This window comes from Watersipora subatra, chromosome 2 (genome assembly GCF_963576615.1).
Source record: "Watersipora subatra chromosome 2, tzWatSuba1.1, whole genome shotgun sequence".
Taxonomy (NCBI): Eukaryota; Metazoa; Bryozoa; class Gymnolaemata; order Cheilostomatida; family Watersiporidae; genus Watersipora; species Watersipora subatra.
In genome coordinates this window covers 21543245-21563057 of record NC_088709.1, presented here as the reverse complement: position 1 = coordinate 21563057, position 19813 = coordinate 21543245, and the positions used below count along the sequence as shown (strand labels likewise).

The window sequence follows — 19813 nt, the reverse complement described above, 5'->3', positions numbered from 1 at the left end:
CCATTTGTTTTCATCTTATTGCAAAAGTTTTATTGTAAATTTTTACTTATTACACATAAATTTCTTTAATTTAGCGGTTTTCCGTTTGTCAATGTATGGTCTAAAATTCCAACCGTATACATTGTACATTAGAACAATAAATTAATTTATCCATTGCTGTCACGCAATTCTCACTTTGATACGGATATTAAGCAAGCCAGTAATTTGGGCAAGTGCGATTAGGTTTTCATGACATGTTAAAATTTGCAGAGTATAATTTTATGATGATTTTCTGAGTGACGTGAGGGTTGGTCACACCAAAAAGAACCGATGTTTTGACACCTGAAGACATCAGTTTGTAGAGAGATCATTGCTGTCAAAGTCCTCAGTCTTGCTCAATTTGGTTCAGAGTTAAGGCATCATCAACTTGCTTATATTCTTATCAAATGGTTGTGTCACTTTTTCCTTTCCCCGGTTTATTCTTGCTTTTCTGTTAATAATAATTGACTCGTACATAAAAGAACAGTAAATTACCAAAATGTGACAGCGACACCTTTTGGCAGGTTTGCTGTGTTTGAGATGGCAACAATTTTTCTCTAATTTGCTGGAAAGTTATTATTGGCAAAAGAACTTTCTATTTTTTCTGTTGTTTGCTCAGGGAGTCTTCAGTTTAGTTTCGTGTGACAGTTTAATGGCAAACTTTGATTGTTTTTGTCCAAAAATGGCCTCGTCAGAAATGTATGCTTGGTCACTATGTGACCAAACTCCCGGTGGTGCATTAGAATAATGCTTGTTGATTTTATATATATACACACATGCATATATACATACACATGTATATCACACTATGCATGAAAAATGTTGTTATATATATATATATATATATATCACAATGTTTTTTCAAGCACCGTGAGATATCATTTTGAGTCATGTGTACAGCCAAGAAAGATTCCTGTACATACACTGGCGATCGGCAATGCTATATGATGTACTCCACATATATGTTGTTGTGACACATTTGTTCATAATGGTCACAAACCTGCTATGTAGTCAGACCTCTACTGTCTTTTATTCGCTACACTTTGACATCTACAAATTTTCTAAGTAGGTGTTCTATGTCATCTTAACTATTCGTGTAAATGCTTGTTCTGTGGGATGCAGAGGGGCCACTACCTTATGGTACGATGCCCCAGTGATGCTGATCACCGCGATTGGCTAAGGAGTCTCCACACTCAGATAAGATGCTCAGCAGCTGTCAGCTATATTCGACCTGCTCTGTCAAGTGCCCCTCATCCTTCCAAGGTTCTCATCGTTGACCTCGGCAGCTGTTCAGTGCGAGCCGGGCTCCTTGGTACCACCCGTAGGTATTTTTCAGTTAGCTGTCTTCTCGCCTAGTTATTTTTCAACTTCTGATTTTTATAACTCCTTTTATTTCTTTAGCTACTTCTACTGTTGTTAACAGTCTGCATAAGTTGCCTTTTGCTGCCAATGTTGGCTTTTGCTGCCGATGTTGCCTTTTGCTGCCAATGTTGGCTTTTGCTGCCGATGTTGCCTTTTGCTGCCGACGTTGCCTTTTGCTGCCAATGTTGGCTTTTGCTGCCGATGTTGGCTTTTGCTGCTGATGTTGCCTTTTGCTGCCAATGTTGGCTTTTGCTGCCGATGTTGGCTTTTGCTGCTGACGTTGCCTTTTGCTGCCAATGTTGGCTTTTGCTGCCGATGTTGCCTTTTGCTGCCGATATTGGCTTGTGCTGCCGGTCCTGATTTAAACCATATCTCTCAAACAGCTGACTTCATCAAACATGCTCAACTTATAGCATGGTAATTATCTCGACAGCAATCCATGATCGCTGTCGAGAGGATTCCTATGGCAGTATCTATTATAAATTATTGACAAATGAGAGCTGATACAGTTAACAGAACCCTTGCATCTTTATTAAAGTTGTAACATGACAAATGAGCCATGGAATGGATGATATGTCATGCGTCAGTAGTGCCTGCAGGTTGTGGCACTCTCATAGTACTGTTGGCAATGTGATGCCATCGCTTTATCGTGTTTGTTCATCTTTCTATTAACCACGTCTGCGTGAATTTGATGCCTCAACTAGCATGGAATGAATGCATCATAGCCAGTCACTGTAAATCCTAAAATCTTGATGTGAAGTTTTATTGGAAATAACATTGAGTTCACATGTAGTTTTTTGAAAAAGTAATGGATTCCTTACAATAATGATGTTGGGATGAAAATATAGCCACTGTTCCAATTTTCAATACCTTTCTCATTACCAGTTGGCTGGCAACGCTATCTATATTTGTCATATCTGATCACACCCGTCAGTTATACAGGAGATGGCATGCGATTCGTAAAAACCTTTCCTACATATTTTTTGTAAATTTTATGGAGATATGTAATCTCAGCTAATAAAAGTAACATTGTTTTTGTGTGAAGTTTGTGTTTGTCGGAGTTATATTCATCACTCTCTGTACAAACAGCCAAAGGAAGTAAAGATTTGGCCTGACTTGGCAGGTGCTATATCTATTATGAGATGTGGTTAGCAGATAGAGATGACAAAAATTGGATGGAAATTATCTAATTCTCATGCAAGAGACTGGTTTTTCAAACACCTGTGACTGCTAGTCAAGATGAAAAACGTTTTCTTTGACACTCTACAACAGTTGGGTGCCTTTTTAGTTCATATCTCAAACCGATGCTAAATACACTAACAGCTTTTGTTGACGATAAGCGTGAGAATTAATAGAAAAGAAGAGATTAGCAGACGTACACAATGTATTCCTTGTCAACACTGACTGTCAACAGAAGTGTTTGTTTCTGCATTTGTCAAAGTTTCTTTAGCTTATAGCCTGGTTCCCATATAAGCTGCAAAGCACCGGCGACAGCGCCGCGGGCTATCAGCGGTGAAATGTGAACCTACTGGCTAGATACCGCGGGTAGCTGCCGGTGGTAACGCAAGAGTTTAGCGCTGTTTAAATTTCATGAAAAGCCTCATGCAAAATCTTTCCAAAATGCACTGTACAGTTGAAGGTCAGCATTATCGAAGCAGCATGGTGAGTGAACATTATTTATGCGATTATTAGCGATGCAGCTTTATGTGAACATAGCCGCCTAGCATTGCAAGCATTTTGCTGCGCAAGATTACCGCCGGGGTCTCACAATCAATATGGGAACCAGGCTTTAGAGACATATTCTATGACTCATAGGAATTTACAGTGGAGTCCACATCATGCACAGCTTCTGGTTACAATACGCATATACATGTAAAGATGATACTCACAAAGCCAGGCAATTCCTGACACATACCACACATTCCTTAAGGCATTGTTGGAATTGAACAACCTTTAGAAAATCTACCAAAGTGGGTTCTTCTGTTACATTGAGGACAGCCTAAGTGCTTTACAAAGATTTATAGTGTGATCACCGCGTCTGTTTTAGCCTCCTATCCTCAGATTTTCATCCCCTGTGTTGCGAGTAAAGACAAGACTGGTAAGGTGGTATTTGGGAAGGAGTGCTACGAGCCAGATGTCAGAGTGAATGGTCTTCAGTTCCCAGTGGCAACAAATAGAAAGGTTGACAAGGTGGGTGTTGGCTATGGATTGTAATTGAATGAAGCGCTTCCATCATCTTGAAAAAATTAATTACATAAAAATTGGTTCCATTTTCAAGTTTTGTGTATTGTTTTTTCAATATACTAGTCATAAAAGTTAACATATAAGTTGTTATGGGGCTATTTGGGATCAAATCAATACAGAAAAATAAAACATTTAAGATCAAAATTATATATAACTTTATAATTCTATGGTTGACTATAATAGTGGACTTATTAAGTACTTAAGTTGAAATTAGTGGAAAATTACAGGATGTTTTATGGTTTTGCATATATGGTGTAGGCTGAAGTGCAAACAACTCATTTATAAATTCAGGTACAGTCAGATTTGGGCTTAGCTCTAGTTTACCAAACATGACTATCTCCTATCATCACTAGATTGTTATAACCACTTTATTGCATGACAGCAGGCGATGACGCGTAGCAGTAAACGAATCTACAACTTGAAATTGATAATTTTTTGCAAATCTTTGACACACTCACGGGTAGAACGTCTGGAAAAAAACTTGCATAGTGACTGACGTCTCTAGAGGTCTAGCATTTGTAGAATTAATTTGACGTTGGAGAAATCTTTATGCACCATTATACGTTTTTCAGTAGCAATGCAAATAGTTTACAGATATTTTATTACCTTCCTAAATAAAACTGCATGCATACAATGCATGCACTACAAGCACGCACTAACTCAATCAGTTAAGAATACTCGTGCATTACAATTGTTTACCTCTCTTTGCTGCAATTAGCCATACTGGTCCTGTAATGGTACCGCTTTCAGACGAGAGTTCATAGACCTCTAGTTAATCATGGTGCACGGGACTAGGTTCAGTGAACCCAAAGACTCTTAAAACTTTAATAGATGAAACACTTGAGTGTAGCATGTACAACTAAGTGCTTATACGATTTGTACAGCAGTTAATTGGTATGGCCACTGCACTTGTAGCATAAAGCAATTCTTTCCTTCATCAGTGGCAGGTTCATGCTGATAGTATCACAGCTAGAATCAGTTTAAATTGTTATTTGAGCCCTTATCACCATTGATGATCCTGGGAACGTTTTTACAATGGACACTGTACCCAGATATTGACTCGATTAATAGTGTCTGTTATCATTTGTAAGGGGTCCCTGTTAGTACTGTACAAATTCAGCTCTCAAAGACCAGTTGCTATGTACGATATTTATATATTCATCGGCCATCTTGCTTTACTCTACTTCTCAACTTGCTTGCTCTCAGTACTAAATACTTATCCTTTTATTTGCTTCAAGTTTCGGTCAGAATATCCTCTTTTTTCTGCTTTGGTTCACTCATCCTCGTCTTCTTGTGATCTCACTTTCACCATCTTTGTTATATATAATTTTCCATGATTTTCATACTTCCAGAATATATTCAGCTCCCCGCTATTCCATGATTACTGCCACAGCATTCAATATCTAAGTCTATAGTAGGGTACCCATGTTTCAAATTAAATTCTCCTTCCTCCCTTCCTCCATCTACCATTTATGTTTTTGTTGAGAACAGTGGATGTATTCCCACTGCCAGATATGTTAACTTATTTACTATCATTGTTGGATTCAGAATACTGAATGGTTTAACTCCTTCATACGTCACTGATATGTTTCAATTCTCAAGTACCAGATATCCACATCATGATGTTTTTATTCTGTATTTACCAAAAGATACACTCAATAATTGTATTGCTGATTACTTTAATATTTTATCAAGAGATAAGATGTATACATAAACTTACTAGTTTCAAATCTTCCTTGTATGAATTTTTGTTTTTGCAGTTTATGTTGTGACATTTTGTTTGTATCAATTTTTTTTGACACCATTTGTGTCATATACACATCGATACCTTTTTATTGATTTATTTTGGGTCTAATCCTTTGCTTTATGACTACTAAGAGTGACAAGCCAAACTGAGCTCTAATGTAATCCCAAAACTCAGGGTTAACTACAAACTCCATGTTGTGAGATATTTCTGCATTATTGCTAAATTCCTCAAGTGTTTTCTGCATTATTTGTATCACAACAAGACTTGGAGCAGATTAAAAAACTTCAAGTTTTCATGAGTTTTAGGATTAGAGCTATGCTTGGCTTGTAGCACTTGGTAGTCAAAGAGAAAAGGATTTTTATTTAAATAGATAAAATGAGTGTACTTTAAGCTTTAAAATGATCTATAGATTTACGCAGTTACAGCTAAGCTAAGGTGAGAAAATCTTGAATGAACAACAAACACGAGTGTTGCCATAATTTTGGACACCGCTGTAAATATTACCAGTTTACTATCTGTCCTTTGTAGTGTTGGTAAGTTTGGTAGTTGTCTTCTCATGATAATATTAATACATAATATTACACATTGTTTTATAGTACAGAGTAAATGTGACAGCACTGCAGGAATTGTTCACAGATGTCTTTGAGCAGCTGGGTGTGGTCTCCTCTGACTATACGGTAAGTCAGTCTTACCCTCTCTATGAAGTGTACTCGTATCAGCAGCGGTGTGTACACCTGCTAAATTCTTTCATTTTCTTGCACGCACACCACAGGCAGATCTCTAAGTTTGACTTAATATCTCTGTAAAATTCTATCCTGTAGAAATGAGAGCTCGTAAGAACATCTTAGTTTCTTATATTGGAGAAAAATATGTAAACAAATGTATTTTTGTCGGAAGCAGATCAAAAAAACATAATCATTGGTTGAATTTTACGTATTGTGTCGTCGTTTCAGAGTTAACCACATAAGCATTAGGAATTGATAAGTCAATTGAGAAAGTACCCATAAGTTTGTTGGAATCAACTAAATCCTCACAATATCCATGTGAAACCCATATGGATTTTGCTAGACATAGAACAAAGGACTGAGAGAGTAATGCCATTGAAGTACACAGGCACATATCGGTTCCATTTGAAAGCATTACTCTGCCCATAGGGTACACTAGCTTTAGTCCTATTACTGTGGTAACACTTCTTGGCTGCCTCATCCTCAAAGCTAACAAAACTAATTATGTTAACTACATTCTATTCTTGATAACAGCTTTTAGCTCATTTTTCTCAATTTTTATACATTGACTATTAAAGAATTCATCATTTAAATAATATTAGCATTTGGGTAGAAAAAGAAGACGACTCCAAATATCAAATTGAGAGTGAGAAGTCTTGTTTTTAGACTAGAGTTCTGAGGTTTCTACTAGCTAGCTACTAGTTGAGTGTATGGTATAAACAGGCCGCTACTGTCAATAAGCTGTTGACACGTTTGAGCTTTTCAAAAATGTTTATTCCGCCTCATATTTGCTCTGTATCTATATTTAACATTCCGAATAGTTTAAGTAGGTGATAATATAGTATAAGATAATATAATGTGAGTTGATGTAATATAATGTAGTCTTTACTATAAAAAGCATCATGTACATCTGTCTGTCAGAAGCCATCCTAGATGGCGTTAGAAAAGATTACACCGCGCAAGTATCAAACCTAGGTATTCAGATTTCAATCCAAGTGCACTACCATCAGCACCACTTTACCACCTTTACTCATCTAAGAATATTTGTGCACATAGTTATAACACATGATGATCTCTCACAGTGCACCAGACTGTCAGGGTACAGATATAGTATAATAGTAAATAATATTTACAAGTCAAATGTTACACATTGTGTGCAAATAACATCTAAAACTACCTACATGTATATCTGTAGATAACATTTGATTCAGTGTGTGTAAGTAAGGTTTCAGACGGAGTGTTAAGGTCACATCTTAGACATGACCTGAAATCTGGTGATAACAACAACTATTGGCCACCTCCACCAGCAACACTATGAATGTACTCATAAGGCCAATTGTTTGCACTATGCTTTACTTGTACACTCAATATGTATAGCACATTAACGGTAAGCTCAAAATTGTTATCTATATATATACATATATATATATACATATATACATGTAAATTTCAGTGTTTGTATTTTGGTTAAACCCTGGGTCCAGTTATAGCAATTCAATTCTAGCAATGAAAAATTTGCACAGCACTAGATTTGATCTCGGGACCTTGAGATCTAGAGGCGATGAACTTAACCATTAATCAACATGGCATACTATGGATTCATTGGGCAAATAGTCATTAAATTGGTTAAGATACTCATGCTTAAAGCGCTTTTTTGGGGTTAATAACTAGCACTGTTGACCGTTAGGCGTAACGATTGACCACCCAAGACGCGGGTTTGGTTTTAGTAAAGATCTACTTTTCCAAGAAGTTACTCAAATTTATTAAGTAATTATTCTATTACCCGTGCAATGCCGGGCATTCAACCTAGTAAGTATATAAATGTACATAATCAGATTGATAAAAATCCGGTGGAAATGTCATGTTATCTGCAATTATAAGCGTATATTAGCATAACATTCTCCTTTGACTCTGTCATAACAGGAGGTTAGTAATGCCATGACAGTACTTAAGATTGCACACGGTTAGAAGTGACCTGGTATTTATTGTAAGCCTTGCATTGTTTGCTTAGGATGTGGACATGAGACGTAGGAGTGTTTGTTTATTACCACCTGACTTCCTCCACTCATTCATTGAACTCTCAAAATATAAATTGCTTCTAATGTTGGCAATGCGTATCTTGTCATGGTTAGAGTACACTTGTGTGATTACTTCAGCTAGCAAGTTTATTGATAATAAAAAGGCTGACACTCCCTCAGATACTTTCAACTTTTGTTTATATAGAAACCTTGTAAGACAGTTGGTAGATACAGGGCGGATATTTAGCCAAGGAAAGCTTAGAATCACTCCATGACATATTTCACTTTACAGAATCCGAATCTGTGTTTATATGTGTCTGCAGATGTATGTACATGATCATTTATGTAATTTATTTAATGTAAATGTACGTTGATCATGATCAAATCATTGGATTTGATTGGTTAACTGTAACCCTTTTTTATTTTTATGATTTTTGTATGGTATAATTTGTAAAACATTTCTGTTTGAAATGAAATTATTGCCAATAAATTAATATATATATCAAATGGAATAAAATATACTCAAAAGCGTTCAAAGTATTGGCGCAAAGATTTTGTATTCTTGAGCATGTACACGAATGACTCTTCAGCCAGCATGAGCAGCGTGACCTTGTATGAGCATTCCCTCCAATATCGAATATGATATCTGCTTAGCTTACTGCCTGCAGAGGCAGCGTAGGTTTTAAGAGCATTGCATGCAAAAGCAATAGTTCCGTGATCTTGGCTGAACATGTCTGAGACCAGTGGCAAGGGAACCTTGTATGCAATATATGACAGTTTGTGGTTATTGGTTATTTCTACCGTGGATTCTTAAACTTTGACAGCGTCGCTGTCTTATCTTATCGGAAATAGTTGCCAACAGTAACTACTTCTGATAAAACAGGGATAAGAGAAGACAACTTCTGATGAACAAAACATCAGTAACTTACAGTATGTTATGTTTTTACGTGTTTGTTGTTGCAGGTGATGTTAGCTACGCCTCACAACTTTAGCAGTCGTCTGAAGGAGGAATTACTGAAAATATTATTTGGTAAACTGCATGTGGTGGCAGTGAATATGGTCAACCAATGTCTCCTCACTCCCTATATTTATAATGCTACCACAGGACTGGTCGTCGATATAGGACAACGGGTTGAGCTCGCGGCGCTTACTGATGGTTAGTGCTGTTTGGAATTTGGCCACCTCTACAGTTTTCAATGTGGTCTTTGTGGTACTTGATTGATAGAGATTAGGAAATTGTTATGTTTTGACAGCTTAGATAGATATTAATTTTATTTACACCAGTCAATGCCATTCAAAGCAAACTTGATTGAGACAAAAACAACAACAAAAATAGTTAAGTAAATTATATGTATTGAAAAAAAAGCTCTTTTTGCATAACACTGTTCTGTAATGTAAATTGGCAGTGTTGGCGTCTGTATTGTCAATAAGCATTTGAGAATCATTAACTGCTTATAACCAGTTATCAACAAATTATGTCAACAAGCAATCAGCAACAAACTTGTCCATAAGCATATGTCTATTAGCAATTGTCAATAAGCAATTGTTAATAAGCAATTGTTAATAAACAACGGTCAATAAACAACGGTCAATAAACAACAGTCAATAAGCAATCGTCAACAAGGAACTGTCATAAGCAATTGTCAATAAGCAATTACCGATAAGCATATGGCACAGTGAGAGCTTCCCACAGTATGTCCTGCTCATAGTACATTGTAATGTTTTATTGCAGATCATAACCACTAAATACACTAAAGTTACTGTAGATAACTGTAGTTATTAAGGTTAACATACTATTTTGTTACTGATTTCTAATATGTACAGTACGTATATAAAATTTTTGATGATTTTCACCAGGGGTGTTTTCATTAGATAATTACTATTGGTTTCTATACCACTCTATACAACACTTTCCCCTTACGATGCCAACCCTGGAACGGATTTAAATTTTATAGTGAGGATGCAGTGTATTAGTTTCTATCTTACAGATTTTCACTTTTTGTGGGGTGCGTCTGAAATGCCCGTCCCAATTCACCACGAAAAGTGTAGGATTTCTGTAGCTAATAAGCTACAGATATACGTAACATATGAATGGGATGCCAGCTAGGCTGATATTTTTTGTTCAGTCAGCATATATATATATGATATATATATATTTATACAGTGTATAAATATATATATATATATATATACGTGTATATCTATTTCTATATATCAGTTGAATGATAGCTTGCGCTCTCTCCGTTCATAAGCCTTCATAATTGAGGAATGAGAAATCATTTATGTATATTTCATTTGTTGAAATGTGTGGTCTTCATTGAACATTACAATTTGTATGGAATATGGATGGCAAAGCCTTTTGTTTTTGTGTTGCAATAGCAGTTGTTGTAAATGGGCCAACTTTCATGCAACCACAAAGTTCTGTACATGCAATTAATGAAATAACAAAAGAATGGGCTCTGTGTGGCTTGAACCCAGGTTATTGCGATTGCGATATTTTAAAAATTTTGTAGATATCTAAGCAAACTGGTAAGTTTTCTTTAGACACATGTATTCTTTTCAAGGATTAAATTTTATATCGTTGAGACAATCGATCTACAGACTGTAGTCACAACTTTGAACCACTGGTACAAGTATCTAGCTGCTAGAATACTTGTACCAGATGTGAGATTACATGCACCAATTACTGTCATGATGTCATTTTAATATTATTGCATACTGTCAGTTCTGTTTTACATTTTATCAGGGATTATCTGGAAAAATACAATCAAAATAACAAGATAAAGATGGTATGCTAATGAGACAGGGTGGTAGGGTACATATACCAATGGTGAGATAGGTAGACCACTGGTAGTCCATGGAGTTGTCCTATCATACCTATTCTTCACCTGATAACATCTTAGTAACTTCTATTGAAATTCCAGGGTATTTAGTGGAAGGCGGCCTTAGAATCCCTTATGGAGGAAATCACATAACAGACACTCTAAACTCTTGTTTGATGGAGTACAGATTGTATACTCCTGCTGAGCATCTCATAACAAGGCTTATCAAGGAAAAGGTTGGTGGTTTAATCGTTATCACATTCTCGCTGCCCGTCTACAGTCCAAAATAAATCACTTTCAAGTGGATTCAGACTATATGTTGGCCACGAATTTATTTTTCTGGTTCATCTGTGGAATTTAATTTTTGATTTCCTTTAAACCAAAATTCATCTTTCAAGAAAACTTTCTCATCTTACAAAATTCATCAAATTACAAAAAAACTTTCATCCATGTATTGTGGCATATATAATGTTTTCGTGTGTGTGTTTCTACCGTAATCCTCTCAAATTCAAATAATCTGTATGGTTTTTGAGGTTTTTAAGTGCGTCTTGCATTCTTTAGCTAGTCAAACTTAAATAGCACTCAATTTTTGTTACAATAACATTATTCCTAGTATTGCATCACACATTACAATAATTATATTCTTATTATACAATAATTTAGGAGACGTCAAGAGTAAAATATTGACATGTTTTTTATGAATATATGAAAAATGTTTTTACTTTACTCATATAAGGGTACGGTTTATCTAAATGTTGGTACCTTTTTATAAACATATTTTATTACCAACGTACATGACTACAATTGAGCTTGTATTTTGCATACTCCAACTGCTAGACTTGTGTACACATCTGGCATGCAACTATTTGTTGCATCTGTGGTTATAGATATGCCAGATTTGTGTTATTCTCCAACCAAAAATGGGTTGAGTTTGTGATTTCTGGACTACTTCTACAATATTTAGCGCTTTTCCTGACGATTGCTTTCATTTATAGATTTATCTCCACTTTAGATGAACAACTCCCAAATCTAATCAAAACACGAATGCCTTAAACGTTTTAGGCATCTATTTATTCTGTCAAAGTAAAGTTCCTTCAAGGTGTTTATTATGCTTGATGTGTTTATTCATGTAGACATGCTTCATATCTCAAGACTACGACAACGACTTGCTAGAATGCATGGGGGATAACTCTCGGTGTCAGGCTACCATTGATCTTGAGCAGTTTGATCTACCAGAAGGAGCTCATCTCAAGTTAGTTGAGAAATTGTTTTCTCTTTTTATTATATTGTTCATCAGATAAGTTTTTGTCAGCATGCTATATTGTAAGCGGTGTTGAGCCTACACTCTACACCCTACACTCTACAGCAAATTCTATTCAATAATACAGTAACCGCTCCTATAACGTAAATAATCCACTCCAAGAATGTTAGCATTATAGGGATTTAAACCATAACTGTCACGAACAACTTTTATCGTATTTACTAGGTAAATCAGACACGCTGATTCCGATTTTGTACTCAAAATAAAGATTAGTCCACTAACCTTCAAAGTCATTTAGGCTTTTTTAAAGCGTTTCATTATCCGTTTCAAAAACAACACAATTGGCATTACAAGCTCCGCCCATAAATATGTGACGAAACCTAGCTTTTTCAGAAACGGAAGTTAGGAATGTTTAGTCCGATTTAGAATAATAGAGATGGGTGTCTTAAAACCCATTATTATCTAAATCCAGCCTGTAAAATAGTTTCAGTTTTCTATGAAAGGGATATAAACTATTTCAAATTGCTCGCAGCTTGTTACATGACGTTTAAATGGGCTGGACGCCGAGAAAAATGAGCTCAAAAAGCGCGGTTTTATCACGAGCTAGCGTTGTTATTGCGCTTTTTAAATATGCAATGCTAAATAGCTTATCTACTTTTCAGAAAAGACTGGTATTATTTTTAAGGGTGAATTTAGATATTAATGGATTTTAAAACACCCATATCTATTATTCTAAATCGGTGTAAACATCCCTACGTAACTTCTGTTCCTAAAAAGCTAGGTTACGTCAAGTATTTATGGGCGGAGCTTGTTATGCCGATCGTGTTGTTTCCGAGACCGATATTAAAACGCTATAAAAAGTTCTTCATTACTCTGAAAGTTAGTGGCCTAATCTTTATTTTGATTACAAAATCGGAATCAGTATGTCTGATTTACCTAGTAAATATGATAAAAGTTGTTCGTGGCAGTTATGGTTTAATGTTAAATATGAGCAGTAAAATTTATGTAAACTGTTTAATTCGTTCCAAGATTGTCCCAAACTCACCCTTTGGCCGTTCGAATAGAAAACAGCTAAACCTAGCTTTTTTAGTTTAATGACTGTACAGTAGCCGTGGCGTTATCAGTTTATATCAACAACTTCTTTTTCTTATTTTATCTCTTTCACTTTGTTTATAATTACGGTAATTTTTTCTGTTAAGTTCAGAGGAATCTCACGTCTGCAATATCAATTTAAATTGAATTTTTGACTTCTTTCTAGACAGCAAGGTCTATGGTGGAAAAAGAACAAAATAAAACAGATATTTGATGTCTAAAATAAAGTAAAACAAAAATATACAGTTACTATGGTAAGATTTGTGTCTGTCTGTTTGTCCATTTTTCCGAAGACAGGGTTAGAGGTTGGGATAAAATATTGATCCCAACAAGACTCCGAGTCATAACATTCAGATTAGTAACACTAACAACTGCACTAATCAACCACCTTTAAGTATTTCTGAATAAGTGTGCAGCTACTTATTCTCTCCGCTTTATTGGTGATCTCTAGACACACTAGACTGGGAGGGTGCTAGTATATATAATAGAGATACCCTTTTACATCGTCTTCTCTCGCAAGTGCAGCAAGAGAGAAAACGATATTTTTACGCTTAGTTATCAAACCCTCGTTACTCAAATTGAATTTGAGAACTTGCACCGACTTGACACTTTACGTTTATATGGAACTTCTGGTAGTATGAAGGAAAAACTTTATTCTTGGACTTTTTACACAAATTATCAATGTTATGTGGAATTTACGTTATAGGAGGTATAGGTTATAGGAGCGTCTACTGTATTTAATATAATAAAGTTGTGACTTGTCTGTTAGTTTGTTAATGACGCCATTCGGAATGTAGTATTTTAAAAATAATCTCTAAACATATATAGTCAAAAAGTACAGAACATAAGATGCTGTGATAAGTAAACTATATTTCCAAATATTATAATAAATAATTAATAAATCTCTGCGTTGCTATTTGAATAATGTATAATATAGTCATATATGATCATATATAGTAATATATGATGAAATATTTTATAGATATTTTAAGCAGCTTTTGTCGCAAATTTTTTGAAATGGAGAAAATAATATTTGTGAATCTATCGTGCATTACAATTAACTTTTTGTAATAACAAAATGCTTTTTGCGAATGTATAAATAAATTAACATAAATCGATGTTTATTTCAAAGAAACACGAGTAAGTTGGGGCATTTATAGTATTCTATATATTCGGTATTTCCTGATCTCTACTTTCCTATAGTCTAAAGAACTCTAACAGATTATTCCATATTCGTATACCTAACAAGCCACTTCATATCTGCATTCCTCAAACAAACACCACTGAGCATATCAGACATAAACATCTTACCATCCTATATCTAGAACATTCTATATGGTAAGGATTTTTTTAAATACTACCAAATTGCCATGCGAATTGCTTGTGTTCTACACAGCCTGATTCGCTTTTGTTGGCAGCGGTCGGCAAAATGAAGTCAAGATTAAACCAAACAGGGGTAATCTGCAGCAACATGTAGGGCAGTTGAAATATTCCAAACCTTGTTTGTTGCTATTATTAATAAGAAAGTGCTAATGTGAGTCGTCCTCTCTTATTGATAGGCTCATCACAGTCGATTCCGCTCGGTTCAAGGCTGCTGAGGGGCTCATAAAGTCAGAGCTGCTTGGACTGGATAGTCCGACGCTGCCTCAGCTTATTCAGCGCACGATAGCCAAATGCCCGATGGACTCACGGCGGGAAATGTGGCAGAGCATTTACCTCAGTGGGGGCACAACTCTTCTTGAGGGCTTTCCTGAGAGGCTGGAGACTGAGCTAGTCAAAATAGCGCCTTCGTCTGTTACAGTCAAGGTAGGCATGTCAGATGGATTTTGTGATACCCGACTTCTGGCCCTGTCTGCTGATGCCACCCACACATAGCGTACATTTTTCTCCTATTTGTATGTGTTGAATCGCATAGGCAGTCTTCTTAATGCAGTTCAACTTTTCTAAATGAAATACATTAGCTTTGTAGGTTGAAACCATCGTATGTTGAAGCAAATATCCTCATAAGAATACACTCTAATTCATTTAATTCATTCTGCAGAACAAACACTCAAAATGTCTCAATAATGACAGCAAGTAATTGCCCTTAGCATTAAAACAAATGCATTACATAATACTGCTGTAAAAACGTCATGTCAAAGGTTTTGTTTGTAGATTGTTACTATTATATTATAGTTATCTGACAATACCATAAAATTGGCTCCATAATGATATGACAACTTGTTCATAGGAGGTTTGTATGAGAGCAGGTTTTTCAGATTTATTTGGAGTTGTCATTCTTTTTATCGGATGGCAGCCAATGACTGTTGCTAGTAGAAAGGTGTTGAGATACCTCTGCCTTTTTAGTTTAAGACAGTTTTTACTGAGGACTTTTCTTCAACGAACCTACATGCTGTTAAGAACTAGAGAACATGTTTGTAAGCTCTAAAGTGGTGGTCCTAGGATTTGAACCTCCAATCACTCATATAAAAGTGCATTGGCGTTGTCTTGCCATGCCTTGTTTTGTCCTTTGATGGTTGTGTGATTCTTAACTTGTAATTTTCTATTTGAACAATCAACAATTATTTTGCTATTCTATAAATATGTTTCAGAACCAATATGTCTCTAAATTGACATCTCAGTTTCTTGTTATACATTTGCTCAATTGTTTTTTTTTGCCTAATCAATCGATGTCACTCGTCTTTTTCCAGGTTCATGCGAGCGCTCATCGCTACCATGCAGCCTACATCGGGGCCGGTATGCTCGCCACCCTCCCCAACTTTAGGCAATCATGCATCACCAAAGAGGAGTGGTCCAGTCATGGCAGGGCTGCACTCAACAAATGGAAGCAGTATTTCCAAAGTGCTTAGACTATTTAAACTAGATACTATGCAAAATATAGCCTGTGCTACCACAGTATGACTGAGCACCTGAAGCCAAAATCTATGGACAGAATGCATCAACTAGGTGGCTTCTACATGGCTCTGGGCTGCTATAGTACTCAGCTATGACTACCTTGGTAATTTGCTATGACATTGAAGACATTACATAGCTGCAAGGCCACAGCTGCAAATGGATTGCCTTCTTATGCGGTCTGTCTAAAAGCATAATGGTTAAGGTACTGACTGTAGTGCTGAAGTTGCAAAGGGCTTGACTTTAGTATCAAAGTAGCAATGGGATTGACTGTATTGACAAAAGAGTAAACGCTTGACTGCATTGCCAAAGGAGCAAAGGCTTTGTCTGTATCGCCAAAGGAGCAAAGGGTTTGTTTGACTTATGTATCAAAATAGCACAGGGCTTGATAGTATTCTCAATTAAGCAGAGAGCTTGACTATAGAACTACATGGGAGGAGGTGTGAATGAATCGCTACCATGAAAAAGGATTTGACTGTAATACTATAATAAGAAAGTATTTCAGAGTAGCTCTACAGTAGCAAAAGGATTTGACTAGTGATTCTATAAAAAATCAGTTTACCGTACGATTACAGTATAAAAGGGTTTGACTGTAGAGTTGTGGTTCTTACGAAGTCAACAGCAGTTATGCATATTTGAACTCAGTCATGTTTATGTTGAGTAAAAGAATATTCTCAGAAATAGACAAGTCATTATTTTTGTATTGACACTTTACATTCCTTATGTTGTATTTCCATATTCAGTTGTTTTGTACTTTATACAAATTTACATTCCATTATCACTTTTCCTTCCATTTGCTTTTTTCAAATTCTTTTTAAGTTGCATGTGAAGCTTAAGTTTTGTTCGCTCCTGGGAAATATACTCACTTTGAATTGTATCGGGCATCGCTGTAGCCGAGAACGACAGCAGTTTATTGAGAATGCCGATACTGAGAAACAGTTGTTCAGGTTAACAGGATTCCTTCAGTGTTATTTAAGCTTTGTTAATTTACCTTGAAAACCACCAGAGTAGTTACTGTTCTCATTTATATAACTGTACGATACACTAATTTAACAGGTTTTAGAGAAAATCATGGTTCTACATAAAGCATCATCAAGTGCATGCATATAGCAGCCAGAATTTTCACTCTCTGATAAATTTAGTTGAGTATAGTTTAGTATAGAGAGCAGTTTAGTATATCACTTGCTTTACATAATGACAGAAGAAAGCAACTCCCATTTTAAAAGACAGTTGCTGGTAGCGAAGATTTAGCTGCCTTTGAACAGAAACCACCATATACCATTACATGCAGAATTTTATAGCAGTTAAGATAGAGTGAATTTTCCACCATCAGCAACTGGCAATCAATTTTTTCAATGAACATGCAGATGCAATTGACCTTGACAAAAATAAAAAATAGCCTAACTATTTGCTTATTGTATTCGCAACTAATTAATTTTGCAACATAATTTGGGCAAGTCTTCAAATAATTGGTGGCCTTGAAACGGCTGGGGTTTTTGGCTAGTTTTGGGAAATGGCTGGAAGAATTGGTAGCTGGATTAAAATGATGACATCAATTCCATCCTTTCTGCTACAAAATGAAGCTAAAAGGCTTTTGCTTTATTTTGCTAGAACAAAGAAATTTCTCCATTTAATGGTGTGCAATATGTGGTAATTCCATAAATAAACATGACTCCAGCAAGGATGTTAAGGTGAAAAAAGTGTGAACTATTGGGTGGTCTCATAATTTTTTACAATACTGCAGATGATATGAGACTCTCTAAAAATGTCTCTGAAAAGATTGGCCCTTTTAGCTATTCACCATTTTTTAGCTAGACTGTGAGTAGCTAGAAAGCTAAAAATAAGAAGCAAGAGTCTAATGTTGTGTGAAACAACATGCAGAGCACAAGCTATGATCAGCATTGTTATGACAACATTGACTGTTTCAAGATTGTTGTTATTTGGCTAACAATTCTCAACATGTTTAGCAAGAATATTTTTGCAGCAGCTCTTAGTTACTGAAGTCTTTTTTAAATAAATATAAAATAATTTTATTGGAACACTGTAATATAAAATAAAGGTCACCTTTAGCATATCAGATTCAATTGTCAACAAAAACCTTATATACTAATTTTTGAAGTTACTTTTTGTATACTGTTCCAAGTAGGTGATACAGCAAATATTGTAGACACTAGGAAAAACATTTCAAAATAACTTGCAATTGTAATACTAAGAAACCACCAACCTGAAACAACAACCCACAATCATACAATCATTAGGATTTTAACATTTTGTATTAAACGCTGACGTATCTCAAAAATTGATTAAGGCAGCGAATAGCAATACTGGTTGTAATTTATAAATTTATAAATAGTAACAATGAACAATAGAACTTCATATATACAATCAACACTGGGATGTTAATATATTAATGTTTTGTATGAAGCATAGTTGAAGGAAACATTAGCATACATGTAGTCCTTTGACATGACACCTCATTGGTTCTTTAAGATGTCAGGCTTTGAAGCCTGTGATCAGCTTATGTCCAAACTATGAACAGGTTTCCTGTATAACAAAGTTTATTCCCTACTTAGTACTTAGACAGCAGAGAAATATTAATTTATTTATCTTAGTTAAGACTGGCATATGCTAAGGGTGTTAATGTTTCCAAGGCTCTACTCAGCCATAATCCTTGCATGATGTTAGAAGCTGCCTTCCATCTCTCTTAAGGCCAAAATGAATAATAGACTAAACCAACAATAAGCCGTATAATTCCTTAGACACATAGGGGAGGCTAGGACTTGTTACAAGCCTTTTCTCACTCACTCGAAATATTTACAATGATCTTGACAGTAAGTCAGCTTCGAACTACTAATGTTACTAGTACTATCACTACCGCTAGTTCCCTTGCGACTACCATTGTTACTGCTAGCACTCCTGTTACTACTAGTACTACTATTACTACTAATTCTACTAGGGCTACTGTTACTAATATTACTAGTACTATTACTACTACTACTACTACTATTACTCGTGCTATTTCTATCACTACTACTATTACTACTACCTCTGATACTATTACTGTTACTATTACATCCTTATATATAGCTACAGTGCCCGTAATGAAAATAGTTGGTAGTCAAGTGTGTGTTTAGGGATCGGGAGGTAACAATACTAGCAGCACATGCCAGAAATCTGTTTTATGCAACCAGTCAAGATTTATTTGTCAGACTTTTGGCTGAGCCCTTTAGCCGTTTGTAAGTGTTATACCAACTAGCATAAGTTCTAAATAAGGTGTCTAGCCAAATAGTTCTCAAAATTTCATTTGAATTTTCTTTTATTCGTTCAATGCATAAAACATAAAACGCATAATGCATAAAACAATTGCTAAAAAAGTGTTTCTCTCTCTCTTCGCTTCTTCGCTACTCAATACAACCATAGTTACATTTATACGGCAGTTACGCTCTCTAGCAAGCTCACCATTTGAAGGTTGTAATGGTACGCAATACGTATACTTATAACTTCTACTATTACATTAGAACTGTGTCTATTTGTCTGAAGCCTTATTAAGAGCGTAGGGAAAAGATATAGCATCGCACAGTAATCAACCCCCCGATATACAGATTCCTAGTCAAGTGCACTACCATCTGCAG

The 19813-nt window shown here is 35.7% G+C and overlaps 1 protein-coding gene across 1 annotated transcript in view; it reads left to right on the top strand.

Annotated features, from left to right (window-relative positions):
- The window catches only part of LOC137387288 (uncharacterized), a 28262-nt gene extending 11214 nt beyond the window's left edge, over positions 1-17048 (top strand). Inside the window, exons 8-15 of the mRNA XM_068073647.1 lie at positions 1141-1339; positions 3428-3570; positions 5968-6048; positions 9078-9270; positions 11039-11172; positions 12070-12188; positions 14849-15095; positions 15980-17048. Of these exons, the coding sequence (XP_067929748.1) occupies positions 1141-1339; positions 3428-3570; positions 5968-6048; positions 9078-9270; positions 11039-11172; positions 12070-12188; positions 14849-15095; positions 15980-16138 (1275 nt within the window). The 3' untranslated portion in view covers positions 16139-17048. The remainder of the gene's footprint in view (positions 1-1140; positions 1340-3427; positions 3571-5967; positions 6049-9077; positions 9271-11038; positions 11173-12069; positions 12189-14848; positions 15096-15979) is intronic.
- Positions 17049-19813: the final 2765 nt, after the last annotated feature.